This window comes from Alligator mississippiensis, chromosome 14 (genome assembly GCF_030867095.1).
Source record: "Alligator mississippiensis isolate rAllMis1 chromosome 14, rAllMis1, whole genome shotgun sequence".
In the NCBI taxonomy this organism is placed as follows: Eukaryota; Metazoa; Chordata; order Crocodylia; family Alligatoridae; genus Alligator; species Alligator mississippiensis.
In genome coordinates, this window is record NC_081837.1 from 3,022,035 (window position 1) to 3,041,337 (window position 19,303).

The 19,303-nt window shown below is 57.1% G+C and overlaps 2 protein-coding genes across 2 annotated transcripts in view; both read left to right on the forward strand.

The window, feature by feature from the left end:
- RPH3AL (rabphilin 3A like (without C2 domains)) overlaps nucleotides 1-8,089 on the forward strand; it is an 86,669-nt gene extending 78,580 nt beyond the window's left edge. Inside the window, exon 9 of the mRNA XM_059717020.1 lies at nucleotides 8,013-8,089. Within this exon, the coding sequence (XP_059573003.1) occupies nucleotides 8,013-8,047 (35 nt within the window). The 3' untranslated portion in view covers nucleotides 8,048-8,089. The remainder of the gene's footprint in view (nucleotides 1-8,012) is intronic.
- A 105-nt stretch (nucleotides 8,090-8,194) lies between these two features.
- Nucleotides 8,195-19,303, forward strand: part of DOC2B (double C2 domain beta) — a 65,489-nt gene continuing 54,380 nt past the window's right edge. The window contains exon 1 of the mRNA XM_059717017.1: nucleotides 8,195-8,540. Coding sequence (XP_059573000.1) covers nucleotides 8,210-8,540 — 331 coding nt within the window. The 5' untranslated portion in view covers nucleotides 8,195-8,209. The remainder of the gene's footprint in view (nucleotides 8,541-19,303) is intronic.

Below are 19,303 nucleotides of genomic sequence, written 5' to 3' on the forward strand. Positions count from 1 at the left end.
TCCTGCGCCTCGGATGAGGTGCTGTGCTCCTGTGATGGGCTGTTGGCCTGGGAACCACGTGCCTGTGCTCTTCTCCCAGCTGGGCCTCCGGACTCCCTGTCTCTCTGCCTGGGTTTTTATCTGCCTTGTCCACCTAGACCGTGAGCCATGGGGCCAAGGCTGCCTCTCGCTGGGTGTGGGTACAGGGTCTCGCTCAGTGGGGCATCTGCATGTTACCAGAAGACAAGCAGTGATAGCAGGGGGTGTAGGGAACAGTATCCCTGCTCCACCAGCAAGCCGAGTTGGCCCCAGGCCTTGACATGCGCTGTGCTGGACGGGGATGTCCACAAGCCCTGTAGGGGCCCTTGCCAGCTCTGTTGTTGGAAGCCCCCAGATACCAGCAGTGAGGATGTGGCCAAGCTGGGCAGTGCGTTTACTCGGTGTTGGGGACAGGGGTGGTTTGTGCGAAGAGCGAGCAGATCTGGGAAGACTTCCTGTGACAGGAGGCTGCTGTTACTGGCAGTGTTGTGTTGGATGTGGACTCCCTACTACCTGCCCTCATAGTAGATTGCTGCTGGCACGAGAGCTGCCAGTGAGACTCCAGGGCCAGCCCGCTCCCTCCCCTCCGCTTCCCTGCAAATCGCCCAGGCTGCATTCAATTAAGACCTTCTCCCTCACTGTTCCTCCTGCGCCACTCAGCGCTGATAACCTGTGTGTCATGCTCCCGATTGAAAGGACTGAGCTGCCAGCGGGTGAAGGGGGAAGCTGCTTCCTTAAGCACCCTTGGGCCCCTTAATTCCAGCAAAGCTCCCAAATTGTGTAACAGGCACACAGGACTGGGCCCCTCTGGCCGGTTGGCAGGCCCCAGCGTGCAGGTGCTGCAATGGCTTCTGCCATGCGCTGGAACTTTTTCGGTGGAAACTTTCCTTCCTTCTCCTGGCCCAGTGTAGAGGCAACTGGAGACGCTGTACGGCTGTTGGCAAATACACATGCAGAACATCCAGCCCTTTGGCTGCATGACCCCAGCGAGAAGCAGCGAGATGAGGCTGTCTGCTGGCTTTCAGGAAAGGAACAGAGGTGGTATCTATCCAGGGAGGTTATAGCCACAGCAGCCAGGCCATAAGAGGTCCTCCTTCACACTCTAAGCCTAATCCTGGTCAGTTTATAAGGATCATGATGATCACAACTCCAGGCTCCAGGCTTCACTGCAGAGGGATTTCACCAGAAAGGAAGAGCATGTTGAACTGCCGGCCTGGCACATATTCGGTGATGCTGGGTGCCAGCATTCAAACCTCACCAGTCGTGCCCGCAAGCCAGGAGATGTCACACATTTGGGTGCTCATTGGCAGTCTCTCTATTCCTGGGCCTCAAGGGTGGAGCCAGCTCATGTTTTTTCTCTGTGGTGAGGATAGTTAGAAACCCCTTGTGTAAACTGAAGGGAGAGATCCTGGCACGGTCATGGGATTCCAGATGCTGGCGCTTTAAGGAAAGCACCAAATCCCACAAGATTGGGGACCACATGGTGGGCATTGGCAACTCAGGGCAGTCAGGGTTTGACCCCCGGGGGGTCACTGACCCACCTCCTGTCATCTGGAGGAGCGCTGGAGTCCAGCCTCCCTCCTGCACTATCCCACGTGCCTACAGGCGCTCTTGCTGGTAAGGCACTCGCAGGCAGACATATGGGCAGGTGAGAGAGCCGTCCATCCCTGCTCCTGTTCACACAGCGCCGTGCTCAGCTGCCCGGGAATGAGAAGCAAGGCTGTGCAGTGCAGAGAGGGCTCTCTGGCAACAGCAGACCTGATGCCAGCTTCCATGTTTGCATCTGTTTTGTAGGGGATTGTGGGCAGTATCTTACCACAGTGGTTTCACTTCTGGCCAGTAATCGCTGGGTGAACCTCGCCGAATGAGTCGTAGATTCATAGACACTAGAGCTGGAAGGGACCTTGGAAGATCATCAAGTCCAGCCCCTGCCCCAGGGGCAGGAAGTCATAGTTTCATAGTTTCATAGTTGGTAGGGTCGGAAAGGACCTGAGCAGATCATGAAGTCTGACCCCCTGCCAAGAGTACTGGGGTCAAACGACCCCAGCAAAGTGTCTATCTAGCCTCCTTTTGAAGACCCCCAAGGTAGGAGCGAGCACCACTTCCCTTGGAAGTTGGTTCCACATCCTAGCCACCCTGACTGTGAAGTGTCGCCTCCTGATATCTAGCCTGAATCTACTCTGCCAGCTTGTGACTGTTATTTCTTGTTACCCCTGGTAGTGCTCGGGGGAACAGGGACTCTCCCGTTCCTCACTGGTCGCCTTTGGCCAGTTTATAGACGGCCACCAGATCCCCTCTTAGCCTTCTCTTGTGGGGTCTGAACAGGTTCAGGTCCCTTAGCCTCCCCTCGTAGGGCCTGCCCTGCTGCCCCCTCATCATACAGGTGGCCTCCTCTGGACCCTCTCAATGCTGTCCACATCCCTTCTCAGACCTGGACGCAGTACTCCAACTGTGGCCTGACCAGTGTGGCATAGAGGGGGAGGATCACCTCCTTGGACCTGCTCGTGATGCATCTGTGGATATATGGCAAAGTGTGGTTAGCCTTCCTGACTGAGTCCCCACGTTGGTGGCCCATGTTCATTTGGGTGTCAATAATGACTCCAAGATCCTTTTCTGCCTCTCTGCTGACGAGAAGGGAGTTCCCCAGCCTGTAGGGATGCTGCTGGTTCTTCCTCCCTAGGTGCAGCACCTTGCACTTGTCAGTATTGAATCCCATCCTATTCTCATCCGCCCACCCCTGTAACCTGTCCAGGTCTGATTGCAGCCTGTCCCTCCCTTCTAGCATGCCCACTTCTCCCCACATCTTAGTGTTGTCTGTGACTTTGAACAAGGTGCTTTTCACCCTCTTGTCCAAGTCGCTGATGAAGATGCTGAACAGTGCGGGTCTGAGGACCGAGCCCTGGGGGGCCCCACTGCCCACATCCCTCCAAGTCAAAAATGACCCGTCCACCACCACTCTTCGGGTGCGGCCCTCCAGCCAATTGATAACCCATCTGACTGTGTAGGCATTGACACCACAATCTCCTAATTTTTTAATGAGAATGGGGTGAGAGACAGTGTCGAAGGCCTTCCTAAAGTCCAGAAAGACTATGTCCACTGCGACACCTGCATCCGAGGATTTTGTGACCCAGTCATAGAAGGCCACCAGGTTGGTTTGACAGGACCTGCCCCTAATGAACCCATGCTGGTTGCCCCTAAGCATACACTCAGCAGGGATCATAGGATCCCAGCAAGATAAACAGCCAAATGTCTCTTGAAGGCGTTCAAAGTAGGTGCTTGAACCACCTCTGGCGGCAGCCTATTCCAGACCTTGGGGGCTCGGACAGTAAAGAAGTTCTTCCTTATATCCAGCCTGAAATGGTCATGGAGGAGTTTGTGACCGCCCCTTTGAGTATGGGTGACCTTATATCTAAATCTCACCTGTGCAGTAGAGCGGGGGGGTCAGGGTGTACCCAGAGCTCAGCCTGGCCTGGGCATGTGAATCAGCACAGCGGGCCTTTGCAGGGTATCACCCCTCATTGCTATTGCTTTGTTTAGCGAATGCAGGGAGCCTTTAACTAGGTAGGGTCTGTGCGGTGCTCGGAAGAGGCCCGGCCCAGCTGCCTTCGCAGCCGATGGCAATGCTCCCGTTGACTTCCGTGGGAGCCGGTTCATTCCCAGTAGCTGTGCATCGAGGAGGAGACAATGCGCGGTGGTAGTGAGTCACACTGCCAGGCACATGCTGCTTTCAATTAACTCCCCCACACACACACACTTCAGCGAAGCTCCTTTGAAGGAAAAGTATGCAGGCCCCTGTGTACCAGCAGGTCTGGATCAAGGCAGCCGGGTCCACTGGGCACACCGCAGAGTAGCAAGGGACCCTCTCATCCATAGCAGCACTGGCTATGGAAGTGGGCAGGACAGTGCCAGGAGGCCCTGATTGTTCCTGTTGCAACAGGAAGGCTGGATGGCATGAAGCAGGTGAGCCAGGCCACTCCTCTGTGCCATGGTGAGTGCCCTGGAGCAAGGGAGCTGGTGTCCTGTGGAAATGCATGCAAGAGCTGCAGTTGCAGACTCCTTGCAGGTATGGGCCACAGCATCTGATGAAGTGAGCTTCAGCTCATGAAAGCTTGTGCTATATCTGTGCATACTTTGGTTAGTCTGTAAGGTGCATATTTAACTTGGCTTCTGCCGGACTTCAGACTAACATGGCTAACTAACCCTGGGGCATGCTTCAACATGTGTGTGCAGTGCCAGGGGCTAGCAGCTCTCTGGCTTCTGTTGTTGTGTGATGTAAGATGAGTCTCTCGCTTATGCCCTGATTCAGCTTTGGCAGCGCTCAGAAAGGGGCAGAAGATAAGGCTTGGTTTGGGTCATTCCCAGCTCTGCTACTGAGTCATTGCATAGCTTTAGGCAAGTCACTTCACCTGTATATGCAGCAGTTTCCCCAGCTAAAACAATGGAGATGAGGCTCCTCCCATGAAGCCAAGGTGGGTTGGGAGCCTTGGGTCCCCATGGGGACACCACAGACTGGCAGGTCCTGTCCTTACAGGGTATAAAGGAAGGGTGCCAGCGGGGGATGTCTGGCACTAGGATGCAGGTGATGGATGTAGGCCTGGGCGCAGGCCTGAATGGAGAGATGCCAGGCTAAAGCCAGGCAGGCAGAAGGAAGGCCAGGACTGGGGGGAGGGGTTTGCTGGAAAGACCTGCCTCAGGATGCTCATGGCGGGGAGCTACCAGGCAGCTCCAGTCCCCTGCTCTGATTCTGGGACCTTCTGGCTCGGGATCCCCGTCCATCCATCAGTGCTTTGGTCTGAAATGTAATTGCCGAGCCTGTGGCTTTGCTCTGTGTCCCTCGGAGAAGTGACCCGAGCTGCAGAGCTGACCTGGGGTGGTAACTGCAAGCAGCACCCGGGGCTGGGGAGAAGCAGCTCTCGAGGGTGGATGCACCAGCTTCTCCATCACCCACTTACAGCTTGGATGTCAGTTTTGCTTCGGTCAATTTAATTTCACTTTCTGGAAGGGATGAACGTCCCTGCCCCCACCCCGATGGGATCTCCCATCAGGCTCAGGAGCAGGCTCTGTTCATCGTGCTCTGGACTGACAGCATCTCCCTGATATCTTAATGATCACGTAGTCCCCTCCTGTTCGGTAGGGAGGGAACTCTCACCCCTTTGCATGGAGCACAGGAGCAGGGTCTGTGCATTGCTGTGCCCTTGAATCACACTGCCAGAGCCAGGGGTCAAATCATGTTACTTTCTAGGGCATTAGACAGACGGAGAGAATTAAAAGCTTTACCTGGAAATGGCTCGGTCATTCCCAGCCCTGCCTTTGTCTCCTGGCCCAATTAATAGTGCTCCCTATTTTTGTCCCTTCACCTGCTGTACTGTCTGCTTCTCATGTGCGCTCATGCATGTGTGCATGTCCCGGGTGCCTCAGACCTATCTCAGCTGCTTCAGGCCAAGTCCAGCTCTCTGGCAAGCCTGGATGCTGCGGCCTGGGCAGCGTAGCCTGAGTTCCCGTGGGTGAGGGGCTGACGTGCGGAGGAAGAAGGGGCTGGGAGCAGTCAGGCGTTGCAAATAACTGCACTTGGTTTGCAAGTTGTGCTGGCCGATCCAGAGCCCAGCACAATCTGTGGAAAGAGTCCCCATCGGCTCTGGATCAGGCCTGTGTACAAGAGAGGCTAAATGCCCTCCCGAGCAGGCTTGCCCTCCTTCGGGAGACATTCACAGCCAGTAACAGGCTGACCGCCCCCCCGGATAATCTCCTGGGCAGAAGCCCAGCCAGCCCTTTCCCTTTTCTCATCCATGTTCACAGTCTTCCAGCATCCTGTCACCTTCCAGGCCCCTCAAGCATCTCTGACTGCCTCCCTGCTCCCACAGTGTCACATCGGGGTGCTCAGCCACCTGGCAGCCCCCCGGAGTCCTGTGAGGGGCCGAGGAGATGCAGGGTGGGGTCTGGCTTGGGCAGAGAGCTGGGCCCAGCGGCCAGATGTGCTGGGGAGCCGGGTCGCACCTTCGTTCCCTCCTTTATGATGGGGAGACAGATCCTTTCCTTTGCCGGTTGAGATCTTCGGCGCCATGAGGAAGCACAGGGACTCTGATCTCAGCTGGGGCTTCTCACGCCAGACTTCAGGCCCTTTTGAGGGGGATTGTTGGTTTTTTTCTGAACAGCCGGCCCAGTTGTACCTAAATCTGTCTGAGACCATAATATGTCTTGGGTGCTGCCCCCAGAGACAGCCTCTGCGTTCACCAAGGCAGAAAATGAGCTTCGAACTTACCAGCAACCCCCCTCCCTGTTTTGTGTCTCATGCCCACCCGTGAGGCAGCCGTCATCAGGGCTTTCAGGCCCGGTTGCTGGAACGTGAAGTGCGCGTGATTGCTTCTGGATAGCAGGGAATGGAGATGTATGACGAGGCAGCATGAAACGATGGCAGTCCAAGCTGGCAGGGCAGGGCTGGGCCCACACTCGAAGGGGGATCGGTCATTGTCTTGCAATGAAGCCGCAAACTGTTCCTGCGCAAGAAAGGAGAACAGCCTTGAAGAGGGAACAGCATGAGAGAGAGAGATAAAGTGAGGAGAGGCTGAGCTGTCTCCAAGCCCTGATATCATCCCCGGGTATCAGCTGTAGATAAGGAGCAATGACAAGTTAGGAGGTTTCAGCAGAGAGCCGTTCTCTACCCAGGGACAGGCAAATTGGGATCATTAGCCTGGGGTTCGCAATATGTGTTGAGGAAATTCATTAACATTTACCAACTTCATAATGAAGAATTGCCTTGTTCGTTAGGCAGAAAGGTGGTGTTGCCTGCTGGGGTTTGTGCAAAGGCAGGTTGTGAAAGCTGCAGCGACTGGGGTCTGAGCAGCAGCCTGCCTCTAACACTTCCCTCAGCGGGCTTGGGGAAAGCTGCGGTCTCTCTGCCTCAGTTTCCCTTCCTGGGGCCTGAGAGAGGTGGCTTGTGGCTGCACTGTCTGGACCCCCTGTTTCCTTTCCAGCCGGCAGTGATGCCTCCTCCCCTTGCACAGGTGCTGCGGTAGCCGCTTGGGCACAGGGAGGTTGCTAGAGAGGAGCTAAGTGTTATTGCAGTGTGAGGCTGTGTGATGCCCAGCCCACGGATATGCTTCCTCTCGGCCCCCCTTGGCTGTGTCCGTACACGCTTGCAGCCATCAGCCGTGTAGGACACACACGGTCCAGGAGCCTGGCTGCTAATTGTGTGCCATGTGTCGCTTCAGAACGGGGCTGCAATCCCCTGTGGAAGCCCAGCCCAGGCACGCTGCAGACACGGCTCCCGGCAGCCCCCCTTCCTGCCATGGCTCATCTCGCCCAGCCTGGCTCCCAGGACTGAGAGGCAGGACCAACCGCGGCAGCCCGGGCATCAGCAATGGCAGCTGATGAGCCAGATGGCTCGGACTGCATCTGAAATAGAGGGGCCACATGCTTGGCACTGCACCTCTGCTGCCTGTCGGCTCACCTCCGTGTGCGGCGGACTTTCTGCGTGCCCCTGATCAGTATGCAGGGGAGCATCCTCTGCTGGCAGCCCTGAGATGAGGGCTCTGCTCAGCATGGGGAAGGAGGCAGAGGGGCTGGAGAATATCCCTGCCGTTTGCTGGAGCCTCGGCTGCCTTTGTGCATCACAAAGAGGGGGAAGCCAAGGGATCGGTAGCAGCTCCCCCCAACCCCATCAGCTGAGGGGGGCCGATTAGGGGAGAACCAGGGGCTCCTGCCTGTCACTTGCACCTTGCTCCCAGGTGCCCTTCCTGCCCTTCCCCACTGAGGCTGCTCCCCCAGGGATCAGAGGGGGCCGTGGGCCAGCCCCCAGAGCCCCCATGCCTGCAGGGCACGTGGCGAGCTGGCCGGGTGGGTGGGCAGGCGGGTGGCAGCGGAGCCGGGGCTGCATACCTGCCCCAGCCTTCATTCCTTTGCTTCCTGCGCGTTGCTTTGTTGCTAACTGGTGACATCACCCGAGTGCCCACCCCCTGCCTCTGAGCCGTCTCGCTGTCTCTCTCACTTCTTCACAGGCAGGACCAGGGACTGGAGGCAACAGCATGTGTGAGGGCTCTGGAGCTCGGCGCGCGAGAGCAGCGTAAGGTGCCCGCCGGAGCCCCCCTCTCCCTAACCACAGCCGCTGCTCCCCGCCCCGCCAGTGCCAACTTTGGGGCTGCCTCCCCCTCGCCACACTATTCTCCGGGGGTGCTTCCCGCCGAGAGCCGCATGCATGACACTCCGAAAAGGAGAGAAAATGACCATCAGCATCCAGGAGCACATGGCCATTGACGTCTGCCCCGGCCCCATCAAGCCCATCAAGCAGATCTCGGACTACTTCCCCCGTTTCCCCCGCGGCCTCCCCGCCACCGTTAGCCGCAGCAACACCCTGCGCTCTGCCGTCAGCCAGTCATCTGTCAGCCCCTCCGAGACGCCCCGGGAAGAGGATGAGGATGTGGACCAGCTCTTTGGGGCGTACGGCACAACACCCACTGAGCCGCCAGCCCGGCGCGAGCCCGAGGAGGAGGTGGTGGACGCCGAGGGCTACGAGTCTGATGACTGCAGTAAGTTCCCAAGTTTCCGGGCGAGTTTGTCAGGCTCTTGTGACAGGTTGGATAGTGGGGGGCAGCTACCATGTCCCCTGGGCTCCCCTTCCCATGCTGTGAGGTCTCCCAGCTGCTGGCCCAGCACCTCACTTCTCAGGGATGGGCTCTGATCTTTTTGGTGCATCACTACAGCTAAAATCCTCCTCTCACAGAGTCCCAGGGCTTGGGATTGAGGGGACAAGCTGCTGTGCCTGGTGGGGTCCATGCTGTGACAGGGCTGGGAGGTTGGAGCCTGAACCAGGGAGTCTCCAAAGAGCCACCAGTTGCTGTGCCTGGTCGTAGCATCAAGGAGCTGCACTGCAAGTGTTTATCCGGCCCCTTGCCCTGAGGCTGGTGCAGCCCTGGGTGGGAGCCGTGTCCTGCTGATTCTGTGACAGTAGCCATCAGCATCGCCCAGCTCCCAGGCTCCGGCCAGTCCCCCTCGTGAACTCCTGGGCAGGCGGAAGTTGTTCTCCTGCTCTGCTCCTGGGGCCAGGAGCATCCCAGGTGCTGCCCTTGCAGACTGTAACCCCTCCCCACCCAAAATACCTTTACAACCCCACAAAGAGCCCCCCGCCAGTCCCTGGGCGCCTGCTGCTTGAAGGCACGGTGGCTGGGCTGTCTGTGAGTGTGATTAATCACAACGGGCCAGATCCTGCTGGGGGAAGAAGCCCCAGGAGAGCAGAGGAGGCTTTGCCCTCTGGCAGGATCTGGCCCAAAGTTTGATGAGAGGAGGGGCTGGGAGCAGTTTGGAGCTGACCCATGTAGGGCTGGCAGGGAGGGGAAGGCTCCCAGGAGCTGACAGACCCTGGGCAGGGCTGGCTGTGGGGAGGCTGTGCTGTCTTCTGAGAAATGCCCCCAGCCTGTGTTGCTGCTCCTGTATCCCCGCTCTGTGCCAGAAGCTGGTTAAATTGGCCTGTGGGCTTGCCAGACAGATCTTGATCCCGATCCCCCCAGCAGGCTCCCGACACCCCCACAGTTACTCTAGCTCAACACGGCTGTGGCCAGAGCAGGATTTTGCCATGGAGGCACTGCTTAAAGTGCTGCCAAAGCGCCCCTCTCCGCAGGGGATGCTTGGACTGTGGGGACTTGAGCAGGTGCAGGCCCCGGCGCTGGGCTTCATCGCCCACGCCCTCGTTGCGGGGGTCCGGGGTGAGCCCCCTGGGCTGTCTCGCTGTATGATGAAGGAGGGCACGCAGGAAGCCATGCTTCTCCCAGCCATGCAGTGAATAGTGACTTTGTCCAGACTGGGGTTATTTGCTGGTCTAGTTATTCGATTGTCTTGGCTCATTCTCATGGTAAAAAGCAGAGCAGTGAGTGCTAGCGAGCAAGGTGCCGGGGCCAGCCACGCGCTCCCAGGCCCGCGGGGGTTGCCTGGCCGGGCGCCGGAGGTCAGAGCCAGTGCTGCAGAAGCTGGCTCCAGGCGGGCAGGTGTCTGGAAGGGCTCTGGTGGCTGCTGCCTCCGTGCCAGCCTTAATTGACACCAGTGGAATCAATTAAACTGGTTTCCAGTGGGCAGCTGGTGTTTGTCTCTTTACAGCCCGAGCTGAAAAGCGTGGCTCCTGCAGCATAACAGGTGGCAGCCAAACTGCTGAGGCTGCGCTGCCAGATGTGGGGTTTTTCCACTGGTAGCGATGCAGCAATGAAGCTCTTCCTGCTGAAGGCAGAGCCCATGTGGCGGGAGGGTAACCCTGTCCCTCCCGCCTGACCCCCATGCTCCCGGGAGAAGCTAGACCAGGGGTCACTGTCCCTGGTAGACAGGGGCACAGAGGGGCGTGGGGCTTGCTGGGTGGCCTGCAGGAGGGTGGTCGGAGGTGGGGCTGGTGCCCTGAGCCCAGGCCCTGTGCTTTAGCATGCACAAGCCCCCATCACTCCTGTCACCAGGATGTCCACTGGGGCGGGGGAGTAGCAGAGCACTGCAGCAGACAGGGCAGGTACCTTCGAGGGGCGCAGGCCAGAACAGCCTCTCTCCCCAGCTGCTTTTAGTCTCCCCTACCTGCTACCGTGGAGCCATGCCGTGTGTGCTCCCTCCACTTGGGCAGGGGTGCTAGGAGTGGCCCCGGGCACCCCAGCATCAGTCACCTCCCTGCACTGCCGGGTCCTCACAGCCTGAGGGGCCATGTGAGTAGGACGACGAATAGAGGCTGGCCAGCCCCATCTCAGCTGTGGCCTCAGCGCTGTGCTTGCTCATGCTCCCAGGATCCCCCCCAAGTACAGCGCCCCCAACACGCCTCGCTCCTTCCAGGCAGACGCCCCTGCCTTTGCTAGCAACAGGTGTTAGAGGGGTCCAGCCTCCACCGCCCCCTGCACAGCATGGGTTTGCTCCCTGCAGCAGTTGTGGATACTCTAACCCTCCGGCTCCTCTGCACCCCCTTCAGCCCTCCCTTTCCAGGCTGGCTGTCCCTGCCCCTGGTGTGCGGGGAAGGGAGAGGGGCTGAGGCTCAGGACAGACTAGGTGAGGACTCCTGGGTTTCAGCTCCAGGGACAGCAGCTTTCAGAGGCTGAGCATCTTTCCCCCTTGACCTTCTCAGAGGTCCTGCCAACTCCCCCGAGCCTGGCCATCACAGGGAGGAGACCCCGGCCCTGCTCCTGAGGTGAGCGGTGCGTTTCAGGCTGGCGCTTAGCAAGATGGAGGTGTACAGACCAGGATCCTTCTGAGGAGCGGAGCAGGGCAGAAACCTAGCAGTGGCAGTTCCCGTCTGCAGGGAAGAGGCATGTCAGGCAGGCCCTGCCATTGCACGACGAGACAGGGGTCAAGGCTCAGGTTGGCCCTCCCCTGGCCTGGGAGAGGAAGACCAAGTGACCCCGGGAGCAAGCACCAGGAAGGGGGAGGCAGGTGGGAGGTGCGGCTGGAGCAGCAGCAAGGATGCCGCAGTGCCGGGGGGGCAGGCCCAGCCACTTGGTTACAGCAGGTCTGTGGGGAGGCAGGGAGGATCCAGAGGAGCAGAGGAAAACAGCTCACATCCCCGTGGACCCATGCTAAGCAGCCTGTGGGGTGGCAGCTGGGAGCCAGTGGAGACCGCAAGGTGGGATCTGCCAGACTGCCCCCATCAGAGCCGAGAGTGGTGACGGTGGGTGCTCCCCGTGGGGGGCTATTGGTGGCTTGCGACGCCTGCCAAGGGAGGCCAACGTCAGCAGCGAGGCCAGCCAAGGGCCGCAAGCTACAGGGGCAAGTCCCTGAGCCTCAGGGCGGCTGAGTGCTTGTGGTCAGGGCCCAGCTACGACCAGCCCAGGCCTTTAGACAAGCCAACTCCTGTCTGCACCCAGTCGCCCGCTTTGCAATGACAAGGCTGGTGCTTCCCGCCTTCCTGGAGCAGGGGGTGAAGACAAGTGTGTTTGGGTGCCCTGGGGATGGGTGGGCCCGTGGGACCCAGCAACGTGGGAGGGTGCCTCGCCGTGCCTTGCGCTTTGCCGCCTCTAAGGATGAGGCTGCTTGCCCGGCCAATTCGTCATATGGCTGAGACTTCCTGAAGTTGAACCCTTTGTTCCTCCGTGTGTTTGCATCAGTTGGTTTTCATTGTTCTTAATTGAGCTGCTAATGAGGTGTCAAAACACTTATGCAAATTAGGGAGAAGAAGCAGTGAGGGGCGTGTTGGGGCTGGAGGGAAGAGAAGACAAGCCCCCGCCAAATCTTAGGCTGGCGCATCGCACTGGAGTAGCAGCTGCGTTTGCCTCGTGGCTTTGGGGAAGGAGCTTGCTGTGTCTGCCCAAGGACATCACAGCCCTGCCTTCTATCCCTGGGAGCCTGTGCCCTCCAGTTGCCCTGAGAGGGGTCTATACCAGGGGCAGGCAATTATTTCAGGCGGAGGGCCGCTTACTGAGTTTTGGCAAGCCATCGAGGGCCGCATGACAGGCAGCCAGAGGCAGATAAATATTACTTTTCTAAATTTTTAGGGGCCCCATGGGCTGGATAGAATGGTTTGGTGGGCCGCATGTGGTCCACAGGCTGCATTTTGCCCACCTCCGGTCTACACGTTGCACCCATCCCCTCCATAGTTGGTCACCAGCATAATCACACAGAGCACAAATTTGGTGTTCCAGGCCCTTGCCTTGTAACCACACCAGGAGCATAAGGATGCCTGGGTCTGCTGTTGGGATATTAATTATTCCTGTATTATTTGCTGCTGTCCGGGGAAAGTGGCCGAGCAGTCCTTCAGGGAGGCAGTAAACTCGCTACAGCTGTTCTCCAGCCTCCCTTTCGGTTGCAAACGCAGGTTGCTGTCCAGAGTATCGGTTGCTTGCAGATGGGCTGCCAGGCTAGGGCCATAATTTGACTCGCAGGCAAAATAATCTAAGCAAGTGGCAGCTCTGTGGCAGGGGAGGCATTGATCAGGGACACTCTTCATGATGCCATCACTTCCTGACTTTGAGCGAAGTCACTTCCCTGCCGGGAGCATGAATTGGCACCTGTAGCACCAGTGGGCTCCTGCCCATGTGGCTTGGTGAAGTGCTTTGGGATCCTGATGAAAGCCATGAGTAAGTATTGTGGGCTGAGAGAAATGTTCAGGAGTCACCAGAGGGTGCTCTTACACGCAGGCCAGTCATGGTTTCCCTATTAGCGTGTGAGCCAGATGGTAGCCTTGGAAGAAATGCTTTGTCAGTGTTGGTTTGCCCTGCAGCTGTCTGTGGAGAGAAGGACCACCTTCTCTCAGCTTCTTTCTTTGCAGAGGTAGTTCTTGAGATGGGGTGGCTTGCTGGGAATGCCGGCATTGGTTTGTGGGTTAAGATACCTGGAAAACACAGTAGCCTGCATGCTCCTTGCAGCTGCCTCTGTTCCTCTGGGCTGGCACGTACATGGAAAGAAATCAGATTACACTTAGTGCCCCCAGCCATCTCCCCTGGGAAACCAGCCTAGGCCCCCAGATTGTGCTGCTCAGCACAGGGGCAGGAGCCTTGGCATCATCAGCTGGAAGAAATGCTGGTTCAGGCTCTGGATCAGAGGCCTGCCCTGATGTATTGCACCTACTGACATCTGCTAGAAGTGATTCAGTGAGCGAGGCTGCTTAGAGAGACACTTATTTTGGGCAAAGAGAATCTTGAAGGAGCCAAAGTCATAATAAAGATATCACTTGCCAGCTGTTTCAAGGAGGGATAAGAACCTCAGTGCTGAGGGATGCAGAGACTGCGGATGATACGCCAGCACCCGCACATGACAAAGGAGGTGCTAGCAAAGGTGCTGGAGGGAAGAAGCATAGGGGGGAGACTGTTGTGAAGAGCTTGGGGTATTTACATCTGAAAAGCAGCTCCTCAGCGTATGCCGCCCCTGCTATTTATAACAGCTGGTTCGTCTTTTCAATCCAGATTATGCAGAAAGAGTATTTGTACTAAACAAACTGCTGTGGGTTTCCTCTGGAGCCCAGACGAGATTCTAGGGGCTTTGTGGGCCGTGTGCAGGCTTGGCCCAGCCTGCTAGCCAGTGGCCACCTTTGCGTGCGTGAGCGAGGCATCGCACGTGAGGTCTGACTGCATGGAAGGGCCAGGCACACTTTGCAAGTGGAGAGGGGGGAAGAGCTGGCCACTGGGCCGAAGTGCAGCTTGAGCCACTGCCAGTCAGCCCGTGCCTTCCCCCTGGAGGTATATTCACGTGCTTGAAAGGGATTTATGGAGGAGAGACTGTTTCCCCTGTACTCCCTGTCCCATGAAGTTGTGCCGTGCTGCTGCATGCTTTCAGGGAGCTGCCCTGGCCCATGCCAAGAGGTGGCTGCATGGCAGTGATGGGGGATGCAGCTGGCTAATAACAAGTCCCTCGAGCACTCTGGCAACTTTTGGGCCCCTCCGTGAGGGGGGATGACTTTGTCTTCCCGAGGCAGCACAGCTGGCTGGTATTGTCAGACCCGAGCAGAATGCTCCTCTCTTGGGTACTCGGGCAGCCCTGAGTCCCTGAGCACATCGCCGTCCCAAATGGATCTGTCCTCCCAGCAGCTTTGTGAAGGAGGGGGAAGGGGCACCTTCCTGACTGGGACCTGAGGGCTAGAGAGGCTAAAGACCTTGCCAAAGGTCACACAGGAAGTCTGGGGCAGGGCTCTGCAGTCCTAGGCTGGGGGCCTGCTGCCCCCCTTTTGGCTTACGCTCCGTGGGTCAAATTCAGGGCAGGTGCCTTTGCTGCCTGAGGCAAGGGGACCTGCACCCACTTGCACCACAGCTAAGTTTGCTCCTGCACCAAGCAGAGGATAGCATGTGGGGGAAGCCTGGCTGGGCATTAGCTGTGTGACAAAGCCTGGGAGTCAGGGCAGACGGCCAGCTCGTGCCTTGTCTCTACAGGCCGTGTCTGTCCCTCACTTGCTGCAGGAAGGGCCCAGACAGGCGCAGGAGTCCCGGGCTTCTGAGCTCTCCTCATGGCCGCTCGCTTTACAGGCCTACTCTGCACGCCCCCAGCAGCCTACCATTTATTGACCTTTTAATCCATCCTCTCCTTTGCCAGCTCTGCAGGAGGCCAGAGCACCGGGCAGGCTCCTTGCAAAGGCAGCTGCTAGCAGCATCATGTGCTGTGATGGGTCTGGAAGGGATGAGAAAAACAAACTCAGTGCCTGTGCATAGCCCAGATCCCAGTCAGAGGGTTTGCTCCCGTTGGGCACCAGTCAGTCAGCTGGAGCCCAGGACAAGTCTCCCCAGACACCAGCAACCTTCCCATCGGGTTCCTTTCCCCCTTCCTGCCTCCGCTGATGTGAATGGCGCCTCCCAGGTGCTGCACTTTTGCTAAGCGTCCTCCCGCCCTGCAGTGCTGTGTTTCGTCGGCCCAGGGAAACTAGCGCTGGAATTGCATCTGTTCACGTGGGACTGTGACTGCCCTGCCAGCAGGTACCTGCCCTGGCTGTGCTTGGGCAGAACAACGCCCGGGTGCAGTGCTGAAGAGGAGCATCCAGCTGGGAAGCAGCCCAAGGGGCTCATGCTCTCAGCTGCCCGGGACACTGGTTGGCTTGTGGAGGTCAAATCTGCAGGGCAGCTGGCAGAGGACTGCTGTGTCTCAGCCTGCAGGTACTTCCAGGGTTTGTCTTCAGCATCACTCTCCCTCTTTGGCAGGTGTTTCCCTGGGGCCAGTCACACACTGTGGTAGACAGACGCTTCCCCTCCTGGCACAGCTGGCTGGGCCACCAGCTAGTGGGCCTCATCCTGGCCCTGTACTGTAGCACTCAGTGCCTCAGCCGCCCGACAGGTGTGGATGCGCCTCCTCTTCCCAGCCTGTCCATAAACCATCAGGTCATCCCTGCTCGGCATGGTGCGGGCCATGGCCCCCCTGCTCCCCACTCTTTCCTCCTTACGTTGATAACAGTGGCAGGCTCTGGTTGCTGTTAATTGCAGCATGGTATTTCATTAGCGAGAGAGAGAGAGGGATTTGAAGGCCACTTCTAAATTGAAATTGCTGAATGTCTAATTGCTCATGACATCGGGGACCATTTACTGCTGTAAAACCTAATTGTGTCTCCAAACTGCTCTGGGCAGATAAGTCTTGCGCTGAACACTCTTTGGTGGAGGAGACGGGTGACCGACCCGCAGAGCATCCCACCAGCTCACTCCACGAGGAATGTGCTCCCATTCTGGAGCTTGCTGGGGCTTTGTGGCCCTCGTTCCTGGCAGGTGTGAAGGGTTTTGGAAAACTCACGTGCCCAGGGAAAGCGACAGCCGCAAGAAGCAGAGTGTTGCCTTCTTGCTCCCAGTCTGCAGACTCCTGCCTTGCACGCTGAACTGGGCTCTCTCCTTTCCCCTGAAGACAGACATGTCTGTAATTGGAAGAAGAGGCCTGCCTCTTTCCCCTGTGTTAGCTACACATCATGGGCACGGTCCATCCAGCCTCCCCACAGTGCTGGCTCAAGTCACGTCCTGGTGAAACACCAGCGGGGGTCTCTCCTGGCACCATTCCGCTCCCCGGTACCCTCCGTGGACTTTCTTCTGGCTTACAGCAGCAAAGCAGAGGCAGTTGCTACACCTTTAAACCCTTGGTGGGAGCTCAGTGTCCTCCTCTTTGTCTCTGCCAGCCCAACATGGTGTGCAGGGCTCCAGGCTGTGCTGTCATTGTTCCCCAAAGCTGGGACCCAGGGCGGCCGGATTAGACAGAAGCAAGGATGCTGCCAGGGAGGCGCTAGTCACACATCTTGGAGACAGCAGGAAATTCACTCTTCTCTGAGTCGTTCACTGACATTTTACAGGGGGCTGTAAGTGCACAGCATTACTCACTGCCTTTCAGGCCCTTTAAAATTAGCTCCATTGCAAGGAAGAATTAAAGCGGCGGAAGAATAGGGGCCCGTCTTTTATGGAGCATTGAAAAACCCCGTCTGAAGGTGACTGAACCTGCGCTTTCTGTAAGGGTGAGCTAATCCAGTCAATCCCCCAGCAGCCTTTTCACCGCGCCGCTCTGATCTGCCTGGCACAAAATCCATGAGCAGATTATCTTGGGAGCAGTAATGCTGATAAGCGCAGGGACTTAAAGCATGCGGACGCCTTTTTAATTAGTTCTGGGGCGTTTTTCTAGTACACACCTCCAGCCCCTCCGCCACACGGCCTCGCCCAGTGTTTCTGTAGACAGTCCCTGATACGTGATGCTTTGCAGAAACAGGAGCAGTGGGAGAAAGAGGGAACCTCCCCACTCCTCCTCCTTTAGCCAGGACTGGGCTTTTCCCCACAATTGCTTTGCTTTGCTCCAGTGGCACAAACAAGGGGGTTTCCTCCACCTCACTTCTTCGGGAGGCACCATAACCCCAAGTTCAATATGCCTGTCGACCAAGGAGGATCTGAGTCTTTCCCCTCTCTCTTAGCAGGGGAATGTCCCAGATTCAGATCCTAATTTTGCACTGGATTTAACCAATTGGAGTGATACCTTAATGCCTCAGCATCCTTATGGCCTGCTGGTCACTGCGCTGTGCTGGAAAGAGCCATGGCTTTCTATCATCCCTGCCTAAGCGGGCCCCAATAGTGGAGGAGACAAATAGAGATTTATTGTTGCTTTTTCCCTTTCATCCTGAGGGTATAAATAGAAGCTCCCTCAGCCTCCCAGTCACCCTGGGCACTGATGGGAAATGTCAGCAATAAACAATTTCTGCAGACCTGGCCAATAATAGCCATGTCAACTGCTGCATCCTACCACTTCATCGGCTGGTGGGCTCCAGACAAACAAGATGTGTCTCAAGGCTGTGTTTGGAAACGCTTCTGCATCTTATTCCACCCAATAATAAAGCTGGGGCCCATTGAATTAATCAAAGCGCCCTCGGGTCGGCAGTAAAAGAGACCGCATTCCCATAGAATGGGAGAGTTATTCTTCAAAGTCCGGCATTCAGTGCTGAACCCTGGCCTACCGCTCTCCATCGCTCTCTCAGACAGCGCACACGGGTAAAGGATCAAAACCTGCTAACGAGGCAGGCCGCCTAATGGTTAGTTTATCATTGGAGCAGACTAATAACAATATGTCCTGGGTGCTGCCCAGAGACTGTGAAGTGTCGCCTCTACAATTCCTTACAGAGACTCTTCTTTTATTATTATTTGCAGCCTGTCTGATGAAAGGTTAGTGTCAGAAAGGCCTTGAAGAGGTTGAATGTTTTCCTGATCTAATTGCTGCCCTTTTGTCATTTAGATGCTCACTTCTCTAATTAAAAGGACTGTCTTAATTTCCCTCTCATATGCAAAGATGGATAAAAATGGGGGGAAAGTATCAGAACAAGCAGAGATCCTGTAGCTGGGTGAAGAGGCTCGTCCAGAGCTTGCAGACGTCCTGGGGAGTTTTGTAGTGGAATCAAGAGTCTCTACAGTTGGCCTGTAACCCTCTTCTCTGGAAACAGAGAAATGCTCCTGTGGATCCTGGCATACCGGGGTGAATGGCACGTAGGTGACACGGGAAAAGGGTCCGAGTGCGCAGCTTGTTCTTGGCTTTGCCTGCTGCTTTTCTGTGACGCCGGTATGCTCAGCTATGAACATGCCTCCCATCGGCTCCATTGCCAAATAGTTACACTTGTGATTCCCTTGAGTGCTTCCCCTGGGCTCTCGGCTTTCAGGCCACCTCAGTCCGATCCGAGTTTGAGGGCATCTTCTCGTCTCACTGCTTACAAAGGAACCTAGTGATGTTGCTGTCCTGACTTTTACTGGCTCTAAATTCATGGCGTTCCTCTGACTCCTGCCATATCCCGTGTGCGGTGGAGAAGTTGGCATCCAAAGAAGAAAGTGCGGCCCAGCTCTCTGCCACTTGGCACCATGCAGTTTCTGCCTCTACTGTGCAGGTCTGCAGGGTGGCTGGTAAAATAGGGTAACTCCTCAGCCTTCCTGGGGCTGGTTTAGTGGAGTCCTTTTCCCCCAGCCCTGAGGACAGTGTGTGCGCAGAGCATATGATGCTGGCCCTGCGGGCTGCACCAAACCCCTGTCTTTGGGAACAGTGTTAGGGGACGCTGCCATCGGAGGATGGGCCCAGGCCCCCCCACTCATGGAGGTCAGTATTATTCCTCCCTGCCTCTGGGAGGAGAATGATCTGGTGGGTAGAGACATGGCTTAGGACTCAGGACATCTGGGTCCAAGACCCAGCTCCACCACAGCCTGGCTGTGTGACCTTGGGCAGGTCACTTAGATCCAGATCCTCCAAGGCCCATGGGAGCCCAGCTTCAAGTGATCCTCCCCATTACCAGAAGTCTGTGTGCAAGGTGAAAGGGGTGCCGTTATCCAGGTGGCAGCTGGGCGATGCTCTTGGGTTGGGTATGTTGCTTTCAGTGAGAGCTGGGCACCGACATTCCTCTGAGGGTCTGGGCTCTTGGAAATAGATGATGGCA